At 37.7% G+C, this 25,540-nt stretch overlaps 1 protein-coding gene across 2 annotated transcripts in view; it reads right to left on the reverse strand.

Annotated features, from left to right (window-relative positions):
• The window catches only part of PLP1 (proteolipid protein 1), a 39,091-nt gene extending 14,641 nt beyond the window's left edge, over positions 1-24,450 (reverse strand). For both annotated transcript variants that reach the window (XM_053698943.1, XM_053698944.1), the window contains exons 1-3: positions 24,384-24,450; positions 17,459-17,645; positions 13,240-13,504 (exon numbers count right to left, since the gene is read on the reverse strand). In XM_053698943.1, the coding sequence (XP_053554918.1) occupies positions 13,240-13,504; positions 17,459-17,645; positions 24,384-24,387 (456 nt within the window). In that variant the 5' untranslated portion in view covers positions 24,388-24,450. The remainder of the gene's footprint in view (positions 1-13,239; positions 13,505-17,458; positions 17,646-24,383) is intronic.
• Between the last annotated feature and the right edge of the window lie 1,090 nt (positions 24,451-25,540).

The following is a 25,540-nucleotide window of genomic DNA, read 5'->3' on the forward strand; positions in this document are numbered from 1 at the left end:
TGCTTCTGGTTGCTAGAAGCTTGTTCACTGGCATTTTTTTTCCCATTCCTGAAACTGTCATTTAAGGAATTTGATCAATTTTGCTTTATATGTTGTTTTTTCTTTTACATATTGCAAGATGTTCCACGTTGCAACTGAGTCAGAAGATACTTCAGGAAAATCGCTGCCCAGTGCTGGAGCTACCAAGCTAAGTGTATCTGCTATAAACTTTTGGTATCTGTTTCTCCAGCTGTTGTTTGTATTGCATGTCATGTCAAACTTATTAATGCAGATAAAATTTCCTTTAGTACTGTTACATTACCTGTTGCTGTTCCGTCAACATCTAATTTTCAGAGTGTTCCTGATAACATAAGAGATTTTATTTTTTAAATCCATTAAGAAGGCTATGTCTGTTATTTCTCCTAGTATACATAAAAGTCTTTTAAAACTTCTCTTTTTTCAGATGAATTTTTAAATGAACATCATCATTCTGATACTGATAATGGTTCTTCTGGTTCAGAGGTTTCTGTCTCAGAGGTTGATGCTGATAAATCTTTGTATTTGTTCAAGATGGAATTTATTCGTTCTTTACTTAAAGAAGTATTAATTGCATTAGAAATAGAGGATTCTGGTCCTCTTGATACTAAATCTAAACGTTTAAATAAGGTTTTTAAATCTCCTGTAGTTATTCCAGAAGTGTTTTCTCTCCCTGATGCTATTTCTGAAGTAATTTCCAGGGAATGGAATAATTTGGGTAATTCATTTACTCCTTCTAAACGTTTAAGCAATTATATCCTGTGCCATCTGACAGATTAGAGTTTTGGGACAAAATCTCTAAGGTTAAATGGGGCTGTCTCTACTCCTGCTAAACGTACTACTATTCCTATGGCAGATAGTACTTCATTTAAGGATCCTTTAGATAGGAAGATTGAATCCTTTCTAAGAAAAGCTTACTTATGTTCAGGTAATCTTCTTAGACCTGCTATATTTTTAGCCGATGTTGCTGCAGCTTCAACTTTTTGGTTAGAAGCTTTAGCGCAACAAGTAACAGATCATAATTTTATAGCATTATTATTATTCTATAACATGCTAATAATTTTATTTGTGATACCATCTTTTGATATCATTAGAGTTGATGTCAGGTATATGTCTCTAGCTATTTTAGCTAGAAAAGCTTTATGGCTTAAAACTTGGAATACTGATATGTCTTCTAAGTCAACTTTGCTTTCCCTTTCTTTCCAGGGTAATAAATTATTTGATTTTCAGTTGGATTCTATTATCTCAACTGTTACTGGAGGGAAGGGAACTTTTTTACCAAAGGATAAAAAAATCTAAGGTAAATTTAGGTCTAATCATTTTCGTTCCTTTCCTCACAACAAGGAACAAAAGCCTGATCCTTCATCCTCAGGAGCGGTATCAGTTTGGAAACCATTTCCAGTTTGGAATATAGAAAGAAGCCTTATAGAAACCTGTAGCCAGCTCCTAAATACCCATGAAGGTGCGGCCCTCATTCCAGCTCAGCTGGTATGGGGCAGTTTACGTTTTCTTTTAAGGTACAGAATTGGCTTCAAGTTAAGGCCTCCTGCAAAGAGATTTTTTTCTTTCCCGTGTCCCAGTAAACACAGCAAAGGCTCAGCATTTCTGAAATGTGTTTCAGATCTAGAGTTGGCTGGAGTAATTATGCCAGTTCCAGTTCTGGAACAGGGGCTGGGGTTTTATTCTATCTCTTCATTGTACCAAAGAAGGTCAATTCCTTCAGACCAGTTCCGGATCTATCTATATTGAATCGTTATGTAAGGATACCAACATTCAAGATGGTAACTGTAGGACTATCCTGCCTTTTGTTTAGCAAGGGCATTATATGTCTACAATAGATTTACAGGATGCATATCTGCATATTCCGATTCATCCAGATCACTTTTAGTTTCTGAGATTCTCTTTTTAGACAAGCATTACCAGTTTTGTGGCTCTACCGTTTGGCCTAGCGTCGGCTCCAAGAATTTTTTTCAAAGGTTCTCGGTGCCCTTCTGTCTGTAATCAGAGAACAGGGTTTTGGTATTTCCTTTTTTGGATGATATCTTGGTACTTGCTCAGTCTTCACATTTTCGCAGAATCTCATACGAATCGACTTGTGTTGTTTCTTCAAGATCATGGTTGGAGGATCAATTTACCAATCAGTTCATTGTTTCCTCAGACAAGGGTAACCTTTTTAGGTTTCCAGATAGATTCAGTGTCTATGACTCTGTCCTTGTCAGATAATAGAAGTTTAACATTGATATCAGCTTGTCAAAACCTTCAGTCACAATCATTCCCTTTGGTAGCCTTATGCATAGGAAATTTTAGGTCTTAGGACTGCCGCATCGGATGCGATCTCCTTTGCTCGTTTTCACATGCGACCTCTTCAGCTCTGTATGCTGAACCAGTGGTGCAGGGATTACACAAAGATATCTCAATTAATATCTTTAAACCGATTATACGACACTCTCTGACATGGTGGACAGTTCACCATCGTTTAGTTCAGGGGGCTTCTTTGTTCTTCCGACCTGGACTATAATCTCAACAGATGCAAGTCTTACAGGTTGGGGAGCTGTGTGGGGGTCTCTGACGGCACAAGGGGTTTGGGAATCTCAGGAGGTGAGATTACCGATCAATATTTTTGAACTCCGTGCAATTTTCAGAGCTCTTCAGTCTTGGCCTCTTCTGAAGAGAGAGTTGTTCATTTGTTTTCAGATAGACAATGTCACAGCTGTGGCATACATCAATCATCAAGGAGGGACTCACAGTCCTCTGGCTATGAAAGAAGTATCTCGAATTTTGGTTTGGGCGGAATCCAGCTCCTGTCTAATCTCTGCGGTTCATATCCCAGGTATAGACAATTGGGAAGCGGATTATCTCAGTCGCCAAACGTTGCATCCGGGCGAATGGTCTCTTCACCCAGAGGTATTTCTTCAGATTGTTCAAATGTGGGAACTCCCAGAAATAGATCTGATGGCTTCTCATCTAAACAAGAAACTTCCCTGGTATCTGTCCAGATCCTGGGATCCTCGGGTGGGGGCAGTGGATGCATTATCACTTCCTTGGAAGTATCATCCTGCCTATATCTTTCCGCCTCTAGTTCTTCTTCCAAGAGTATTCTCCAAGATTCTAAGGAATGCTTGTTTGTCCTGCTGGTAGCTCCAGCATGGCCTCACAGGTTTTGGTATGCGGATCTTGTCCGGATGGCCTCTTGCCAGCTGTGGACTCTTCCGTTAAGACCAGACTTTCTGTCGCAAGGTCCTTTTTTTCCATCAGGATCTCAAATCCTTAAATTTTAAGGTATAGAGTTTGAACGCTTGATTCTTGGTCAAAGAAGGTTTCTCTGACTCTGTGTTTAATACTATGTGACAGGCTCGTAAATCTGTATCTAGTGAGATATATTATAGAGTCTGGAAGACTTATATTTCTTAGTGTCTTTCTCATCATTTTTTCTTGGCATTCTTTTTGAATACCGAGAATTTTTCAGTTTCTTCAGGATGGTTTAGATAAAGGTTTGTCCGCAAGTTCCTTGAAAGGACAAATCTCTGCTCTTTCTGTTCTTTTTTCACAGAAGGATTGCTAATCTTCCTGATATTTCATTGTTTTGTACAAGCTTTGGTTCGTATAAAACCTGTCATTAAGTCAATTTCTCCTCCTTGGAGTTTGAATTTGGTTCTGGGGGCTTTTCAAGCTCCTCCTTTTGAACCCATGCATTCTTTGGTCGTTATATTACTTTCTTGGAAAGTTTTGTTTCTTTTGGCCATCTCTTCTGCCAGAAGAGTCTCTGAATTATCTGCTCTTTCTTGTGAGTCTCCTTTTCTGATTTTTCATCAGGATGAGGCGGTGCTGCGAACTTCTTTTGAATTTTTTACCTAAGGTTGTGAATTCTAACAACCTTAGTAGAGAAATTGTGGTTCCTTCATTATGTCCTAATCCTATGAATTCTAGGAGAAATCATTGCATTCTTTGGATGCTGTTAGAGCTTTGTATTATTTGTCATCTTTTCCGGTTCTAGAAAAGGCCAGAAAGCTTCTGCCATTTCTTTGGCATCTTGGTTGAAATCTTTATTTCATCATGCTTATGTCGAGTCGGGTAAAACTCCGCCTCTAAGGATTACAGTTCATTCTACTAGGTCAGTTTATACTTCCTGGGCGTTTAGGAATGAAGCTTCGATTGATCAGATTTGCAAAGCAGCAACTTGGTCCTCTTTGCATACTTTTTCTAAATTCTACCATTTTGATGTGTTTTCTTCTTCTGAAGCAGTTTTTGGTAGAAAAGTACTTTTGGCAGTGGTTTCAGTTTGAATCTTCTGCTTATGTTTTTCATTAAACTTTATTTTGGGTGTGGATTATTTTCAGCAGGAATTGGCTGTCTTTATTTTATCCCTCCCTCTCTAGTGACTCTTGTGTGGAAAGATCCACATCTTGGGTAGTCATTATCCCATACGTCACTAGCTCATGGACTCTTGCTAATTACATGAAAGAAAACATAATTTATGTAAGAACTTACCTGATAAATTCATTTCTTTCATATTAGCAAGAGTCCATGAGGCCCGCCCTTTTTTGTGGTGGTTATGATTTTTTTGTATAAAGCACAATTATTCCAATTCCTTATTTTATATGCTTTCGCACTTTTTTCTTATCACCCCACTTCTTGGCTATTCGTTAAACTGAATTGTGGGTGTGGTGAGGGGTGTATTTATAGGCATTTTAAGGTTTGGGAAACTTTGCCCCTCCTGGTAGGAATGTATATCCCATACGTCACTAGCTCATGGACTCTTGCTAATATGAAAGAAATGAATTTATCAGGTAAGTTCTTACATAAATTATGTTTTTTCATTTTTTTATAAGCTGGGCCCCCACCCTTGGGGGGCCCAGTCGCAATTGCGACCCCTGCACCCCCTGTAGTTTCGTCCCTGACTGTAGTAAGAAGTTGGTTCACTGTGCTACACGTAATTAGGGCGGAGAGTTAAATAATCACAAATTGATAACAAAGTCTTTCTTTGAGCATTAATCTGTTAAATGGAGTGACACAAAAGTGTGACAGCAAATTCTTCTTTAAAGGTTCATGTATACACATATATACACACACACACACACACTATATATATATATATATATATATATATATATATATATATATATATATACTGTGTATATATATATATATATATATATATATACTGTATGTATATATATATATATATATATATATATATATATATATATATATATATAAATACCACTTGTGGCACTCCAAAGACATCTATACTGTAATTAATATAAAATAAATCCTGCAAACTAATTCTAATATACAGGCGTACCTCGGAGATATTGCAGGTTTGGTTCCAGACCACCGCAAAAAAGCGAATATAGCGAGTCACCCACATTTTTGGGGGTTTCCCAGTGCATATAAAAGTTATATTTACACTATATTGTAGTCTATAAAGTGTGCAATGTCATTATGTCTAAAAAAAACAAACAAAAACAATGTACATACCTTAATTAAAAAATACTTTTTTGCTAAAAAAAATATTAGTTATTGCTAAAAAATGGTAACCATTATCACCTTCTGTGAGCCATAATCATTTTGCTGTTGATGTGTATATATGTGTATTCATGTGCATTTATGTGTTTATTTGTGTATATATGTTTAAAAAATGGCACTGATAGAGCTGCTGGACACAGGGTTGCCATAAACTTTCAATTTGTAAAAAAGCAATATCTGCGAAGCACAATAAAACGAGGTATGCCTGTGTGTGTGTGTATATATATATATATATGTATGTATGTATGTATATAGATAATGTGTGTGTATATGTGTGTGTATGTAGGAATATATATTTAAAAATACTAACAACATTTTCACCTGTGTGTAGAACAAATGTGTATAGTAAATACACAGTAAAACACATAAACACACATACTGGTGTTCAAAAGTTTGGGGTCACTTAGACATTTCTTTATTTCACATGAAAACATATGTAAAATTAGTTTGAACAGGCTCGGCGCTTGCACAAGGCAAGTAGGCAACCGCCTTAGGGTGAACCAGCAGTGGGGCGCAAATTGGACATCAGTGATTTCAGTGCCTGTATAACTCCTCCTCCCTAACGCGCGCATGGCGCTCTGTTACACCCACCACTCATCCTTTTTTCATCCCGACCGGTGTATGTGTGTACAGACAGTACAGTCCGGTACTCCGGGTATTTTGGGGCTTTAAGATAGTGTTGGGTGTAAGCAAAATAATGAAAACAAGCGTTACACGTATTGTACATACTGATGTAAGGACTTGTATTTTGGATTAAGGATAATTTGAAATAAGTCTGTATTACATGATTATAAGCTCTATGCTGTAATCAATGCCTCATTGTCTATCTGGTCTGAGTCTGACCTCTCTCCTCCAATCGCCGCCCTCGTCCAATCCTGTGACTAACCATTGGCACTTGGGGAGTAACAGGTGGCCGCAATTCCATATATTCTGATAAACAAGGGGTGCAGGCGGAGAGAGAGAGGGATATGATTAACCCTTGCTGATATCCAATTCTCATCCCGCTCTGAAGGACATGGCTGGCACTGCAGACTTTTAGAGCTTCAATCACATCCACACATTGGGCTGGAGAGATTATCACAATGCCTTAGAAATTGCTCATAACAGCACATGTTTAAGTGCAGTACACGCAGACTGTACATTTCTATTAGAGACTATTTGATTCCAAGTTGTTGGAATCAAATAGTCTCTAATAGAAATGTAAAGTCTGCGTGTACTGCACTTAAACATGTGCTGTTATTTCTATACAGTATAATACTTTGTTTAGTTTTATACCATATCACAGCTGTTTTGTCAAGTACATTATGTATAGGGACATATAGCGTATAGTCACAATAATAACCCCCAAGGAAAAATAATAAATGCTTTTTCAAAGAAAAAAAATTAAGTGCATGTCAAATTATTATTTTTAAACCAGCGAATGCCTTTAAACTAAGCCTGCCTACCTGCATGCAACCAATGCTTACGCACAATTGCGCAATAAGTGGGAAGGAAGTTAGGGAAAAGATGCACTTGTCCCACCTTGAATGTTGCCCCTGACTGGTTCTGTGACTTTTTGCATGATGAGGTTATGCTGCTGGGAGCCTGCGACTTCCCTCATGGAGACAGAGCACAGGAGTGGTCTGGGTCTGAAAGTGACTGACTCAGTCACTGAAGTGCTGTTCTTTGTCAAATGCTGCCTGGGACCATTGGACCCACTTAGTCCCATGGTTCAGCTGGCCCTGCATTCTAGTTGTCAATTTGTTGAGGTTATCTGAAGAGATTTCACCCCATGCTTGCTGAAGCATCTCCCACAACAGCTCAATAGGGTTGAGATCTAGTGACTGTGCTGGCCACTCCATTAAAGCCAGAATACCAGCTGACTGATTCTTCCCAAAATAGTTATTGCATAGTTTAGAGCTGCACTTTGGGTCATTGTCCTGTTGTAGGAGGAAATTGGCTCCAATCAAGTGCCTTCCACATGGTATGGTATGGTGTAGCAAAATTGAGTTATAGCCTTTCTTCTAAGGTTCCTTTTACCCTTAAATCTCCCACTTTACCACCACCAAAGCACCCCCAAACCATCACAGTGTCTCCACTATGCTTGTCAGATGGCGTCAAGCACTCCTCCATCATTTTTCATTTGGTCTGCGTCTTACAAATGTTCCTCTTTGTGATCCGAACACCTCAAACTGAGATTCGTCTGTCCATAACACTTTTTTTCCCAATTTTCCTCTGTCCATTGTCTGTGTTCTTTTGCCCATCTTAATCTATTCATTTTATTGGCCAGTCTGAGATATGGCTTTTTCTTTCCAAATCTCTTTCTTTCTTTCCAAAGCCTCTTCACTTTTGATGTTGATGTTCACTGTTGAGTGTTTTGCGGGTACTTTTTAGGGAAGCTGCCAGTTGAGGACCTGTGAAGCATCTGTCTCTCAAACTAGACACTCTTATGTATTTGTCCTCTTACTCAGTAGTGGACCTGGGCCTCCCACTCCTCTTTCTATTCTGGTTAGAGCCAGTTTGTAGTGTTCTGTGAAGGAAGTAGTACACAGCATTGTACAAAATCTTAAAGGGACACAGAACCCAATTTTTTTCTTTCATGATTCAGATAGAGCATAACATTTTAAGCAACTTTCTAATTTACTCCTATTATCAATGCTTCTTCATTCTCTTGCCTTCTTTATTTAAAAAGCAGGAATGTGATGCATAGGAGCCGGCCCATTTTTGGTTGAGAACCTGGGTTATGCTTGCTTATTGGTGGGTAGATGTAAGCCTCCAATAAGCAAGCGCTATCCATGGTGCTGAACCTAAAATGGTCTGGCTGCTAAGATTTACATTCCTGCTTTTAAAATAAAGATAGCAAGAGAGCGAAGAAAAATTTATAATAGGAGTAAATTAGAAAGTTGCCTAAAATGTCATGCGCTATCTGAATCATGAAAGAAAAAAATTGGGTTCAGTGTCCCTTTAAGTATCTTGGTGATTTCTCACATTAGAATAGCCTTAATTTCTCAGAACAAAAATAGACTGATGAGTTAGTTTCAGAAGAAAGTTCTTTGTTTTTGTTGTTTTTGTTTTTGCAAAAGGGTTTTCTAATGATCATTTAGCATTTTTAAATTATAAACTTGGATTAGCAAATACAACGTGCCATTGGAACACAGGACAGATGGTTGCTGATAATGGGTCTCTGTACGCCTATTTAGATATTTCATTAAAAATTAGCCACTGTATTTCTGATAAAGTGTTTTTTTAAGGGACAAAACAAGCACATATCTAAGTGACCGCAAACTTGACTTTTGAACACTAGTTCATGTTGATGTTCACTACGCAAGGCCACAGGGATTTTGTCTGGGTGAAGTTGTTCAGCTCCAGAAGGTGTTAAGGAGCTGCCCTCTTTCCCTGCTGGTGTGTTTGGCACGGAAGAACTTGCTGGTATAAGAGGCTGCATTATGGCATCCTCATTGTATCCTTCTGATATGACAGCAGTATTGTCTCTGCATTGCTTATGTGGTCCAGTAGGACTAGGTGCATTGAGAGCCTCGGAATGCTCAAATGCTAGATGCTTATAGGTTTGTGTGGTGAGATGTTCTGCCACTCGCAGGTCCACTCGATTGCGGTGGTAGAGACTGCCTTCCACATCCACAAGATATGAGCGAGGAGCAACCCTCTGAACACAGGTACATAGTCTCCAGCGACCAGACCTGTCACCAGGGAGCGGCTTCATACGTATTGGCTCTCTAATGCTTAGTTCAGGCAAGTCTTTGGCAGACACATCGTATGTCGTTGCAGCTTCTCCAGTACCTCTGTTACCACACAAGGTTCAAGTAGTTTATTTGTCACTGGCAATGAAGTCTTCAGCCTCCTTGACATCAAGCGCTGTGCAGGACTGCTGTCCATGCCTTCAGTTGGGTTGTTCCCCCAATGTAGAATGGCTTTCCATGGGTCATTACCTTCATACTTGGCCTTTTTGCAAAGATTCTTCACTATCTTTACAGCTGATTCTGCTTTACCATTAGCTTGAGGGTGCCGCGGGGAAGAGGTAAGATGCTTAAACCCTCAATCTGTAGAGAACCGTCTGAATTGCTCACATGCAAACTGAGGTCCATTACCCGAGATTACCCTGTCTGGCTGTCCATGATGTGCAAACTGTGCTTTACAACACTTAATTGTAGTTTCAGCAGACAGGTCGGGAAGGAGCTCAATCTCCCAAAAGTCAGAATAGTGATCAACGATTAGTAGAAAATCTTGCCCAGCATAATTCAGTAAATCCATGCTTACAATTTGCCAAGGCCGTGTGGGCAGCACATGTGACATCATGGGTTCTTTCTGTTGTGCCTGCGCATATTCATTGCATGCTGAACAACGGCTAAAAAAGTCTCTAATCTCATTTTGCATGTTAGGCCAATATAGGGTATCTCGTGCCTGTCTATAGCATGCTTCACCACCAATGTGACTGGCATGAATACGCGTCAGCATCTCTGATCTTAAAGGGACACTGAACCCAAATTTTTTTCTTTCGTGATTCAGATAGAGCATGCAATTTTAAGCAACTTTCTAATTTACTCCTATTATTATTTTTTTCATTCTCTTGGTATCTTTATTTGAAATGCAAGAATGTAAGTTTAGATGCCGGCCCATTTTTGGTGAACAACAATAAATTCATCCACCAATGAACAAGTGCTTTCCAGGGTTCTGAACCAAACAAATAGATTAGATGCCTTCTTTTTTAAATAAAGATAGCAAGAGAACGAAGAAAAATTGATAATAGGAGTAAATTAGAAAGTTGCTTAAAATTGCATGCTCTATCTGAATCACAAAAGAAAAAAATTTGGGTTCAGTCTCCCTTTAATGATTTAGGAATGATGACCTTTGACCCCTTGTACAGTACACCATCCTGAATGCCGATTTCGTCTCGGAAAGTCCAATATTCTCTTACAATTAATGGCACCTCTGCCTTTGAATCTGGCCAATTATTCAGAATAACATACTTAAGTGCTTGCAAACTCTCGTCAATTTCTGTTTGATGTCTTATCTGAAGCAATCGTTGGTTTGTGACGTTTAAATAGTCTGAATGATTAATCTGCGACAGGACATCCAGGTCCTGTTGAACATTGCAAACTGTGTGTTGTGCACTCTCAGGTGTACCACTTGCTGCTGTAGCTCTGCTAAGAGTGTCACTAATGTACATTTCAGGTCCAGGTTTATAGACAACATTTAGGCAATAATTTTGTAATGTGAGCAACATGCTCTGTAGACGTTTTGGTGCACACAAAAGTGGTTCCTTGAAAATAGATATCAAAGGCTTATGGTCAGTTTCTGCCGTGATCTCGTCACGACCATAGAGGGTAGTGATGAAAGTGCTGGCAGGCAAACACAATACTCAGACATTCCTTTTCGATTTGTGCATAGTTTTGCTCAGTAAGAGTCAGTGCCCTTGAAGCAAAAGCGATAGACTGGTCAGCTTGCAATAGGCAACACCCTAGTCCACTTTTGCTTGCATCACTTTGAATAGTTACAGGTTTTGTACTATAGTGTCATAGTACTTCAGGACAGGTGTATCAGTGACCAAACGTTTGATGTCCTGCACTGCATTATCATGCTTAGGAAGCCAATGCCAAACTGCATCCTTGTCCAGAAGCCTTCTCAACAGCTCGCAAACCTCTTAGAGGTGTGGTAGGAATTTTGATAAGCAGAATTAAATTCAAAATTCTCATCCTGACCTACAAAGCCCTGACCAACGCAGTCCCCCCCTACTTGTCCTCACTCCTCAAGAAATATACTCTAGCCTGCCCCCTAAGATCCAACAATGACCTGCTCCTTGCATCTTCTACCATTACTTCCTCCCATGCTAGGCTACAGGACCTCTCTCGTGCGGCACCAACCATCTGGAATGCACTTCCTAGAGCTGTCAGAATGGGTTATGCTTGCTTATTGGTTTGCTAAATGTAGCCACCAATAAGCAAGCACTATCCATGGTGCTGAAACTAAAATGGGCCGGCAAATAAGCTTAACATTTTTGCTTTTTAAATAAAGATAGCAAGAAAATGAAGAAAAATTGATAATAGAGCATGCAATTTTAAGCAGCTTTCAAATTTACTCCTATCTGAATCATGAAAGAAAAAATATGGGTTTAGTATCCCTTTAACGCTTGAGCGGGAGCATTAATTAGTGATCCACTTGTAATCTGGCCCTGTATTTGTTCTATGTAAAATAAAAAACTGATAGCTTTAGAAAATGGGAAGGACAGGGGAGATCTCTGGGCTGAAAATGGTGGTTCCCAGGGTGTATCTGAATCTTTCTCACCAGCTGTATGCAGGGGAAGCACATTGATAAATATCTGTTGGTCTTTGAGTAAACAGTAAGAAATAAGATAAATAATTAGAAAGATATAAGGAGGTCTACTCTACAAGTTCAGCCCATTTTATTTTTTTTAATTTTAATTGTGATCTCAATTAGCAGAAATAACTATTTCATATATAAACATTAACCTAAATAATCAATTTCACATACGTTGTAAACTCTTCAGCCGGTATAACAAGTTATTGGAAACACATTAAGGGAAAATCTATTTTACAGTACACTGTCCTTTTAAATCAAATAATCTCTAGACTCCCTGAGATACTGAGAAGACTTTATTTTAATTAAAATCCTTAAATTCTGAGTGAGACATAATTGCCCTAAGGGTCCACAAGGCCCTCTGATTGATTTCTATATTTGCTTTAGAACATACGGACACACCCTACATTTGGAGAGCAAAACGTAAATACTGTAGGGTCCTTGAAACCTTCTGGTGATATTTTTTTAAGGGACAGCAAACACCTTGTACAAGATATTTCTGTTGTGTTGCTCTAGCATAACATGTCAGCCAAGTCTAAACTTTTTAAAATCAAATGAACCCCTAGGCGCCGTTAGGATGTTCCATGCTGTCCTAACAGCACTGGGCTCTAAAGCCGTTGGCATGGAACGTACTACCTTTTTTGGCGTCCTGCACCCTCCTCATTTTAGTCACTGGGAAATCCAACTGGGGTGGTGTGCCTAGCATCATAGGCAGTCCCCCATGAACCGATCCAGGCCTTGAAATCGTGATCACATCAAGCAAGTGTTTGCAGTGGAACTTTATTCCAAGGTTAAACACTTGCCCCTGACATCAATGGGTTAATTTCCTTTTTGCTGCAATTGTTTAATAATAGCCAAACTCCACCTACCATTTGACTTATTTGGAGAAGCTGGACTTTAGTTTGCAGAAAACATGACTCACCACAGTCATAATGTTACTATAAATGAATTGTTTTGCAGTTGTTATTTGATAAAAAGTCAAATAGGGACATGTTAGTAGCAGTGTTAGCCTTGATAAATCGGCAGCGTACATGTTAAGTTCTGAGAATTAGAAAATCATAATTCAGAACTGAATTACAAGAAAGTGGCAAAATAAATAATTAAAGTTGTTTCATTACACATAACTATTTTATATAAAACCTTTTAGGGCTTGAACCGCATCTCCCTTATTGAGGTTAGGATTAGTTGACCCTAACTAATGTGAACTCCGGTGTTGTTTTTTTTGTCTTATATATTATAGGTAAAAAATAATTAACCTGCTTGTTTGCTATTTTAGAGTTCAGTCTCAACCTGACAAAATTAGACAAACATGATGGAGCTTTAGGGTAGTGATACTGACCCTCTCAGGAGTGACACAAAAACAATGGAAGATGATGTTGATCTTACCTTGTCAGGATGACCAAGCCACCTTCCAAGGCAGCGGCACAGCAATTCAATGGTGTGGACTGGTTGCCTCACTCTGGAGCTTCTCCCTTTTGGTGTTCCACCTGTTACTGTGGAGATGAGTCCACCTTTTACTGCCGGGGGCTTGAACTCACCCAAGATGTGTTTAATGGCAGTTGTGGTATAGAATCCTTCAGCCAGAAGAAGTATTCCAAAGAGGAAGAAGAAGATGGCTGTGCCATAAATCACATACTGGAAGGCATTAATACTACAGAGAGAGAAAATATGGTCAATTATTTGATAACAACTCCAGCATTTTATACATTACAAATTTAGTGGTACCACATTCTGAAGTGACATATTACAAGGATACTATTAGCTCATACCTATGACGTTGTATGTGTCTCATATGCAAAGAATCCTATAATATGATACTAGCCTGTGAAATAAAATCCCTTTGATGGGATAAATGAAGGTGTACTATACTATGCCCATAATTTATGTACGCAGAGGCAAACAACTCTTAGACAGAATCCTACGTTATCATATGGTCAGGAGCAACACCATGTGATAGAATTGCACTTTATATAAAAATAGGGCCCACAACACAAACTCTCTGATGTAAAAATTAACCTTTATCAATAAGATATGTTAAAGGGACATTGAACTCATTGTTTTCTTTCATGATTTAGAAAGAGCATACAATTTTATCATAGTTTCCAGTTTACTTCTATTATCAAATGTAGCGTTTTCTCTGGGTATCCTTTGTTGAAAATCAGGTAGGTAGGTTCAGAAGCATAGAGATGTCTGATGCACTAAATGGCAGCAGTTTGCAAGAATACTTTTAATAATGTTATACATTTGCAAGAGTACTAGGTGGCAGCAGTGTTTGCTGTCATGTAGTTCTCCAGATGTGTTTACTCTGTCTACCTATGTATGCTCTTCATCAAAGAATACATTGAGAACAAAGCAAATTTTTTTTTCAAAGAAGTAAATTGAAAACTTATACAGGTAGCCCTCAGTTTACGCCGGGGTTAGGTTCCAGAAGGAATGGTTGTAAATCGAAACCGTTGTAAATTGAAAGCCAGTTTATAATGTAAGTCAATGGGAAGTGAGGGAGATAGGTTCCAGACCCCTCTCAAAATTGCCATAAGTAACACCTAATACATTATTTTTAAAGCTTTGAAATGAAGACTTTAAATGCTAAACAGCATTATAAACCTAATAAAATAATCACACAACACAGAATATATAATTAAACTAAGTTAAATGAACAAAAACATTTGCTAAACAGCATTATAAACCTAATAAAATAATCACACAATACAGACTTCACTTGCATTTTTCTGCAAACATTTCTTTCTATGCATTCCAATCTTGACTGATTTATAGACAGGAAGATATTGTGCCTTTTGAATCTGCTCGATAGCTCAGGTCTGGTTAAACTGATTAATTTCAGTTTGCTTGACTTTGCTGCAACACAAGCGGACAGCTCCACCTACTGGCTATTTTAATAAATGCATTGCTTATCAATGCTTTTTAATAGCATCACATGACTGGAAAAAAAGGTTGTTATTCTGAAACTATGTCAATTGAACCATTGTAAAACGAGGGCCACCTGTATTTTTAAAATTATATGCTCTGTCTGAATTATGAAAGAGAAAAATGGGTTTCATGACACTTTAAGTAAAAACTTCCACTGATTATAAAATTAATACTTGTGTGACATAAGGATAACCTTTTGTTTGAATTTAAAAAAAAACAAAAAACCTAATTTGGCATCTAAAACTATACTTACCTCATAAGTGAAGCCATCCTCTTTGGCGCTGCAGTTTTAACTAGCGAGTTGCAAGCTCACTGTCTAATCACAGAAAGCCTGATCATGCCATTCAAGTACATGTAGCACACTCCCGCGCTAGATAAAGCTGTAGTTTAACTGCGCAATTGTGCTCACTGTGATTAGACAGCGAGTCAGTGACATGCTAGTTAGTAAACTTCTGTACCAAAGAGGATGGCTTTGCTTATGAGGTAAGTATAGTTTTAGCTGCCAAATTAGGTTTTAAGGGAAAAAAAATCAAACAAAACATAGTGCATAATTATATAACATGTTGCATAATGTCCCTTTAACATTTCGGGGATGACAACATCCCTTGTAGAGTGCTCTCTACAATTTGCATTTTATCCAGGTGGTTGTCACTTGTGGGCAGATTCACTATCGCCTAGATTACAAGTGTTGCACTAACTGCAACGCAAGAGTGGTATAGTTTTTGTTAGACTCCCGCAAGCATTTTCAGCCTCGCTAGCCTCACCAGACCTTATGTTATTAAATATTATTTAATAACATAAGGACTGGTGAGACTAACAAGGCTGAAAACGCTTGCGGGAGCCAAACAAAAACCATACCGCACTTGTGTTGCAATTAGCACAACACTTGTAATCTAGGTGTATATTAAGTAAATTTATATATCTCCTGAGCATACTCTTTAACAAAGGATACCTAAAGAACAAGACTGATTCAGTTGCAATCAGTGGATACCTCTCGCTCGGACACATATCAGATAAGAGCTGAAAATCTACTTTAAAGGTAAAGTACAGCATGGAAAACCTTTTATTGATTTAAACCAACCATGCATTGTCAGAATGTTCCCTATAAGCATTGTACTTATCCCCTTTATTGCTTAAAATTATCTTCCAGCATTGCAAGATCCCTCATAAGATTCTAAAAAGGCAGATTGTGCTGTACTTCTCCAAGGGGAGTTCCCTGCATTTCTGCATGGGAGGGAGAGACAAGCCTAGTGCAATATAGCGATGTATGATATCACAGTTCTGCTGCATTTACACTTTGTACTTTGTGTTTTATATTACTTTTCACTTCAGATTAGGTCCTTGAAGTTTTATTTAAGACATGAATTTATGGCCTTTACGTGACCCCAATACAAGCCAAGATCAATTTCCCCCACAATATATTTTTAATTGTGATAAATTAAAACTTTTAAAAATATGTTTTAAATACAGTTTTGCCAGACATGTTTTTGAGCATATTTTGTACATGTCTGACATCAGAAGTTTGAGGTTAAATGGTAAATAATGCTCACATGTCATTATTTAGGCTTAGAGGCACATCAACACAATAACCTGACTGGATCAAAACTTCAAAAGCATTGTGTTCTTAATGGGGCATTATAGTTGAAAAATTACATGATAGTGCATTTTCTTGTGCCGTTGCTTGCATATAAATATGTGTTTAACCCCTGCAAAACACATTTAGCTCCAGAGCAGCAATGCTTTAATGGGACCCAGCTGAACACATCTGGTGAGCCAATGACAAGAATCAAATGTATGTAGCCGCCAATCACCAACTAGATCCCAGTAGTGCATTGCTGCTCCTAAACATATCTAAATATGCTTTTCTACAAAGGGTAACTAGAGAACAAGGTAAATTGATACTAGAAATAAATTCAAGTCTCATAAAATGACATGCTCTATATGAACCATGAAAGTTTAATTAAAGTCTTTTTAAATGCCGCATTGACAAAATACTTGTGTATCCCTTTTAAGATACATTTTTAGCTCTTGCTCCATATCATTTCCTCAGGAAAGACACAGCAGCCTCAATAGCTTATAAACTGTAGTCATTCACAGTTATCCATTAAAGGGACACACAATCCAACATTTTCTTTCATGATTCAGATAGAGAATACAATTTTAAACAACATTCCAATTTACTTCTATGATTTAATTTGCTTCTTTCTCTTGTTATCCTTTCGCTGAAAGGTTTATCTAGGTAAACTCAGGAGCAGGAAATAAACTAGGTTCTAGCTGCTGATTGGTGGCTGCATATAAATACCGATTGCCATTGGCTCACCCATGTGTTCAGTTAGAAACAGTAGTGCATTGCTGCTCCTTCAGCAAAGAACAAAATAAATATAATAGAAGTAAATTGGAAAGCTGTTTAAAATCACATGTTTTATCTGAATCATAAAAGAAAATATTTGGGTTCCATGTCCCTTTAACAAATAAGAGCATGTTTTCAGACACAAAATCCCATTATATAAATGGATAGTGATATCTTCATAACTAGGACAACAGATATGATGCTGACATATTATTATAGCTCCTTGAGATGGTATATGCACATTCATGCTTATCACAGGTGAAAGCAGGCATCAGTAGGTAGGGTCCTGTGTTACAATTGGCCAGTTCATCAGGAAATGACACTCACACATGTATGAGGTATTCGTATTCTTGGTAGTTCTTGGAGAAATATGTCTCAATAAGTTTCTCAGTCCCACTCAGAGCTTCATGACCACAGCCACAAAACAGGGCCACTCCGACAAAACATAACACTGTGGCAATGACTGAGGCAAAAGGCACCCCAACCATACATCGCACACAGCCATCGTGCCAGCCTGGAAATGAAAAAAGGAAGGGAAGAGGGATTACAAATTGGGACAACAGATAAGTAGGTAACAGATATGAACATATATGCACACACACGTACAAAATATATATTCAATCCCTTATCTGCTGAGCTTTTTACACACCTGTGCTGAGCTGTTTTAGAGTTTTTACACGCAGGCCATATTTATTCCCCTCTGTAGGCCATTTTTTTGTGAGAAACACACACATATTATATATTGTTTTATTTTAGCAGACCCAACAGATTCAAATTAATGTTATTTTATAAATATATCATGACATGTGAGAACTAGACAGCAAAATGTGTGAAATAATTGATATTTTTTATTAAAAATTTTATAAATATATTTTTGCAAGCAATAGTGTGTGTGTGTGTTTTTTCTCTAAACTCTATAGTGAAAAGGACAAAGGGGTTAACCTCATAAATAAGGGCATTCGGTATAGTTATTTAAATTTTATTTGTATATAGGGGCTCCCATGAACCTCTATGCAAATAAATGGATATTTCTTCACGCCAGGAGATCACTATTACCACAGTGATCACCTGGCTATCAAAACTTATAAAGGGGCTTTATTTTAAAGCGGGATTCTGGGCTTTAAAACAAGGGGCTCTAGGCCTTTTGGATGCCCTGTTATACGTTTGCTGAGACGCCCTTATAAAAAAAACAGCATTACAATTTTAGTTAACAAGGTTCTAAACAAGAGTGTGTTTTTTTTCTTAACTCTATAGTGAAAAGAAGAAGGGGTTATTTTCATATAAATTAGGGCTTTTTGGTATATTTATATAACTTTGATTTGCACGTAAGGGCTCTCATGAGGCTCTTCTCAAATAAATGCACATTTATTCACACTAGGGGGCCGATTTATCAAGCTCCGTATGAAGCTTGATGCCCCTGTTTCCGTGCGAGCCTCAAGGCTCACCGGAAACAGCAGTTATGAAGCAGCGGTCTAAAGACCGCTGCTCCATAACTTGTCTGCCTGCTCTGAGGCTGCGGACATCAATCCACCCGATTGAATACGATTGGGTTGATTGACACCCCCTGCTAGAGGCCGATTAACCGCAAATCTGCAGGGGGTGGCATTGCACCATCAGTTCACAAGATCTGCTTGTGTAATGATAAATGCCGACAGCGTATGCTGTCGGCATTCATCGATGTGCAGCGGACATGATACGCTACATCGTATCATGTCCGCTCGCACTATGATAAACAGTGATCACCTGGCTAATAAAACCTATAGAGGGCTTTATTTTAAAGAGGGGCTTCTGGAATTTAAAATAAGGGGGTATGGGGGTCTCTAGGCCTTTTTGATGGCCTGTTAGAATGTAATATACACTATTATTCTTATACATGTTTATTTAATTTTTACTTTACTCCTCTAAGACATTTGAAAGAGAAGGCAATTACCTTTCAAACAGTGGACCTTGGGGTTCTCTAGGACTTAAGGGAGCTGAGATTGAGGTGTTTAAACACCCCCATCCAGCTCCAATAAGTCCTGTGCAGCTACTGTGCCCTTCCTGGTTTCTGGGGCTTTGTGACGTCACCACACCTGCGTGTGGTGACATTACTAGCATCGGCGGATTTACCCATCAATGCAGGGCCACTTGGCCACCTCGTAGTTCCTGGTAAGTGCAGTGGGGCTTCGATTACCCTTGAAAGCAGACCCCTGGATGATAACAAGTGGTCATCATGTGTGCTTAAAGCATTGCACAATTAAAGGGTTAAGTGTTTTTAACTTCCCAAATCTCCTCCTGTGATATAGTTTTCAACATATCTATATACAAATAGCCAACAAAACCGTATTGGCATCCTTATATACCTACCACAATATTCCCAGCATATTTACAAGCCCTTTAAAATCACACCCTAACATCATAACTGGTAGCTTACTAAATATTTCAGAAGCTCCACATTAATTCAAAAGCAAAATCAAGAACAAAAAAAAAACACCTCAAAGTACTTTCCATATCATTACAATATCACCAACCTCAAACAACAACTTTTAAAAATTTACAGACTTCACACAAGCCAGTTAAATTAATACCATTTATGACACAAGGCCACACATTTTACCAACAGAAATGATTGTAGACCTTTTTTGAAATTTCACAGAGGGACACTAAACACACCCTGGCAGCTGACAATTAATTTGTAATTAATAATGCACTTTGTTGTCAAATTAGTATAACCACATGACCAAGTACAGCCTCTACTGTTTAAATTGTAAGTAGAGCCTTGGCCATGTGGCACTCCTGATTTTTGTGAATTTCAGATTGAATTTGATGGGACAAGAACCATACCCATTCACAGCGAGCTGCCTGGGCCTGTGCGGGATTGTTCGAGAGGACTCAACTTTTCCCTCATTATATATTTGTATATACTGTTTTGTTTTATTGTATATATGTGAATATCTAATGTATTAACATCACTATCGTATTAGGGCGCTACTTATTTTTTGGCTTCTTATAATTTTAATAGTATATTTTTAAGTCTTTTTCTTTCAACTGATTTTCTCTCTCCCAAAACAAAAGGACCGTTGCTAATCAACCGAACCACTGCCTATACTGTATATGAAGTATGAAAGTATGAAAGTATTTCTCACATGTGCAGTAGAGGAAAGAGAGAGGGACGCTCTTCCCTATTCTCTTCATTTAAGGTGATTTAGCACTAATTCAGCTCAATTCATTATAACGTCTAATCCTTTTTAACAAACAGATCCTAATTCTTTTCTCATTCCCACCCTATAGCTACATCCATTTTATATACACATTTATATTTTTATATTTATATGACACTTTTCTGACAGTATCACTGTCTGACAGCAGCTTCCTATATATAAGTTATAATGCAAGCACATAATACTGACGTCTGCCATCCAAAAGTACCCACGCCTAAACTACATAGTATCCTCAATTATGTTTCATTGTTGTAAGCAGGAGCACACATAATCCATAGGGCTGGAAAACTGGGGCAAATGCTGGTATGTGAGAAAATATTGTCATAGTCAATAGGACAAGCACATTTTTCAAATGAAATTTACAGCAAACGCAAACAACTAAAGGATGAATATATATTACAATATTGTTATTTTTTGATAATTAAACATTTTATATTAGATTATTTTTTGAGTTTAATACCCATTTAAAGGGACATGTTACTCATATGTTAAATCATTTGACTCTGATGCAGCCTATCTGTAAAAATGTTGTCTAGAAAAATGACATGAATATATTTAATTTTATCTTAAATATTCCTCAGAAGCCACATCCTATTGTAGAGGGACTTTAAGCACCCAATGCTTTTGGCATGTGCAGGACCAGTCACTTTATTTACCTCCACTGTTTAAAGGGACACTAAGGTTAAATTAAATTTTCATGATTCAGATACAGCATGTAATTTTAAACAACTTTCCAATTTACCTCCATTAAAAAAAATGTGCACAGTCTTTTATATTTACAATTTTTGAGTCACCAGATCCTACTGAGCATGTGCAAGAATTCAGACTATACGTATATGCATTTGTGATTGGCTGATTGCTATCACATGGTACAAGGGGAGTGGAAATAGACAAATTTGCTATAAAAAAATCTACTACTCATTTGAAGTTCAGACTAAGTGCTATTGCATTGTCTTGTTATCTTGCATTTGTTGATTATGCAAATCTAATGTGTTGACTGGTCCTTTAAGGAAGTTTACTATGAACTGTGAGATTATAACATTTCACAAAATCACAGGAAAGCCAAGAGTAAACTCAGCTCTGATAATGATGATTGGCTGTTTTGTTCACCATGCAGGTGTGAGTAACTGCTCACAGAGCACTAAGAAATGTGATATGAATAAATTCTAAGGTAAAATACCTTCATTTTTTACATCAAGATGTTCATGTGATATTTTCCAGCCAACTTTTTACAGATATGCTGCGTCACTTTGAAGTGATTTATTATATGGGTGTTATAGCCCTTTAAGACTTTCTTCACTTTGTGGGACCGAATTATCAAGCTCTGAATGGAGCTTGATGCCCCTGTTTCCGCGGGAGCCTTCATGCTCACCGGCAACAGCAGTTATGAAGCAGCGGTCTTTAGAACCACGGTTCCATAACTGGTCTGTCTGCTCTGAGGCTGCGGACATCAATCCGCCCGATCCTATACGATCGGGCTAATTGACACCCCCTGCGAGCGGCCGATTGGCTGTGAATCTGCAGGGGGCAGCATTGCACAAGCAGTTCACTAGAACTGCTTGTGCAATGATACGCTGTCGGCATTCATCGATGTCTGTTGGACATGATCCGCTGAGCGGATGATGTCAGACAGGCCGATGATAAATCTGCCCCTGTGTCTTCTCATTCATAGTAGTTTGTCCAGCATCCTTTGGTGCTGACTAGAGATGCTTGGCTCTAGCGAGACCATTTGGTTGCAAATAAAGCTTTTCATGGGATTTATAACAAAATGTGTTTGACAAGCCAGTTATAGCAGCACTTGTGTACCAGAAGAACTAGTTATGATGTGTGTCAGTCAGTGTATAGTAGTAACACAGTCAGCACTGTGATGGACAGTTAACATTTCAGATATTTAGACATGTACACAAACCATTTTAACAATTTTACTGGAATGCTTGTTACCTACACAATGACACTTTCCTTTTCATCTATATTCCCTCTCATGTTATTGCTTTATTATGCTAACAATGAGCTGACAAGGACAGTAGGGCAGTGTGTGCCTTTCTGGGACGTGGCATTACTTCATGTGACTCTCTTGTCTGTACATGTATTATTATATACATGTTTATGCCCTATAGATCCAGTCTCTTGGTAGGTTAGGTGCCTGTCACAAGTGCAAATAAGTCAGAAATAACAATAGTGTTTGACTGAATGTGTCAGTATTTGTGTGTGTGCTGTCATGTGACACTAGCTTCTTACAGTGTGTATAAGTCAGTGTGTTTACATGTGCTATCATTTCATGTGTAAGGGCACTATTGCAGCTCCTTTGCAAATTCCATGGATCATATCATACAACATTTGTTTATCCCAGCACAGTGTACACATTCATAGTATGTAAATCACAACCCTCCTACACACTGCTACACTAACACAACAACAAGCTTTGTCAAAGTCACAAATAATAAAAACGGGGGACAAGAGGCTTTATATAGTCAGATGCTGCCCCCTTGTTCACCCTATGACCATCACTGATACACATCAGTAATCATACTATACAGTGATAAGCAGCAGATTCCTGTATCATCATTCTATCTGTATACTGCTAATGAACAGACTGTGCATTATAATGGTAATGAATATCTATACACTGACAATAAGCAAGATGCACTGTATAATGGTGCAAATAATATGCTGCTAAAGAGCAGAAAGAATATCCTAATAATATTAAAAGCATTACAGTGTATGCCGCACAAGCTAAGAAGTATCTATATAATTATAACAGTTTGTTCTTGAGCACACTGATAAAGAGCAAGCTGCATTGTACAATGCTATCTGCATTTGTAGTAAACACAGCTCTAAAAGTTGATACAGATTTTCTGCTTTACAAATTTTGTAACAGTGTTAGTGGTATATTTTGTAATATTGGTCATACATAGTTATTTGTTCACAGTATGTTCATTTATATATAACATTTTAATACTTTAATGCATCTCCTGACATGGTAAATGCTACTATCAAGAATTATCCATTTAGAAACAGGTTCAAGGGATGGTTCTGGTAGAATAAAGGTTCTAGTGATAAGTATTGTAGATAGATGTTATAGATGAATGCTTAATATGGACCTGTATACTTCATATTTAAATCCAAGTGCTGGTCATAATATTATAGTATTGAGTTGAATTATATCAAATGTGTATGGCTGTCTAGAAAAAAAGTGCTGCTCAGGACTCCCATGCATTGTACACTGACTCATCCCCTTTAATTCACATTGGTTTAAACAAAACCCTTTAAATATTATAATTATCTGGCATGTTTTATCCTTCATATAGGATCAAAAGAAACATATGCTCTCTGGTAACTAAAAACAAAACAAAGCAATAATACCAATTATAATGGGGGTGCCCATACTTCAGTGAGATGGGGCTACTTTTTGTGAAGTTAGTCAGTGTGACCATCTTATATATGTGTCAAGCATAAGAAAATCTCAGCTTACACACAAAATCTATCTTTGTTTAATGCAGGGATATTTGTTCTGGTTTAATTGTAGCCACTGCAGTAGTACAGAATTTTTGTTCTGAAAAGGAAATATGAATAATACAAAGCCTTGTGATATACTGGTCTGCACACCTGATTATATCATGCCAGCTGGTAATACCAAAAAGGCCTTTTTTTATTGTGCTCATGCGTTTCAGCCAGCTTGCCATCCAACAGAAAAGTTTGTACAAAATCCTTATGGCAATTTTATTTATTACAATGACAATATTTACCAATACAGATTGTTTAATTTAAAAAGCTATGTTATTCTTTATCAACCTTAACACAGCATATTGATATATTTATCTTAGATATGTGTGTTGTAGGAGGGTGTGTTATTTAGATAAAAGATGTACATTTAAATTGTTAACAAGTTAGTTACAGTATTTATATAAACATTTAAAGAAAGGAAATATAGAACTGAACAGAAATATATAGAACTTTATACATAAAATGCATACATGATTATCATTAGAAATATAGAATAGATAAAAGACTGATATTAGAAGATAGAAGATTAGAAAAACTTCCTGACTTACCCATGATATCTGGAAGGGATCTTAGATGAAGGGAGCCTGCTAGCTTGGCTGTCACTGTGTCACTGACTGATTCCAAAGTCTGTGTGCCCACAGAGTCATTTGTCTACACTGTCCAGTCCCTTAACCCCTCCCCTCCGTGTGCTCAATAAAGCAAAGATACAGTAAGTACCCACTCTGGAAGGTCAAGGGTTAAGATTGGCAGCCTCCCACTGCCACCCTCCCAAGTGCCAGCTTCTTTGGGGAACAAAGGACCATTGTATTTGGTTGGTAGGGCAGATAAGGGGTGCTGTGTATGAAATACACAGGGCAGAGTTTGAGCATGACTTTGGAATGTGGGGTCACATAAAGCACCCACAGAACAACAAATCCTTGGCACACACTGTAAACATAAACACAAAACTATACATAAAGACATTATATTAAAAACAACCATCATAATTGGGCACATAAAACTAGATATATACTGTACACAAATATACTAAGAATATATAAGAAAAATCCAGTAGAAAACTTCAAGGTGCAAGCTCATGTAGTACACCTGTATTATATACTAAGAGAAAATGTTGTCAATCATATCATTCTGTCCAAAGTCTAGCCCTGAAATGCAAAGAAAATATCTGAACTTAATTAGCAGCTAAATGCATAGTCACAGATTTCATGTACACACCCTATTTTGGGCCTCGTTATGAGTGGAGCAGTATTTATCACTCCCACTCGCACGCTAACTCCGCTAGAAGTAAGCTTTTACCACGCTTTAGGTAGTGCTCGTCTAACAAGTTGAAAGTAAAACATTTACATTTGCACACTAACCCGATGCGCACAAAAACTGGAAGTTAGAATATCGCGACTGCGTTACCGTATTTCCCCATAGAAGTCAAAAGAGCAAGAAAAGTGGAAAAAAATCTAACACCCTACTCGTGTGTAAACCCAATTACATATTCTTAAGTGCGCTAACCTGACATAAAATACTAATATTTCACATTCCAATGTTCTTCACATAGCAGAATATGTTCTATTTATTCATAAATACATGTTTCTACATATAGATGATGGTATTTGGAACAAAATATATATCTATACCTATAGATGATTATATATATATATATATATACACACACATGAATATCCATTTATTAATGCTATGTGCAGAACATTGG

The sequence above is a fragment of the Bombina bombina genome, chromosome 1 (genome assembly GCF_027579735.1).
Source record: "Bombina bombina isolate aBomBom1 chromosome 1, aBomBom1.pri, whole genome shotgun sequence".
NCBI lineage: Eukaryota > Metazoa > Chordata > Amphibia > Anura > Bombinatoridae > Bombina > Bombina bombina.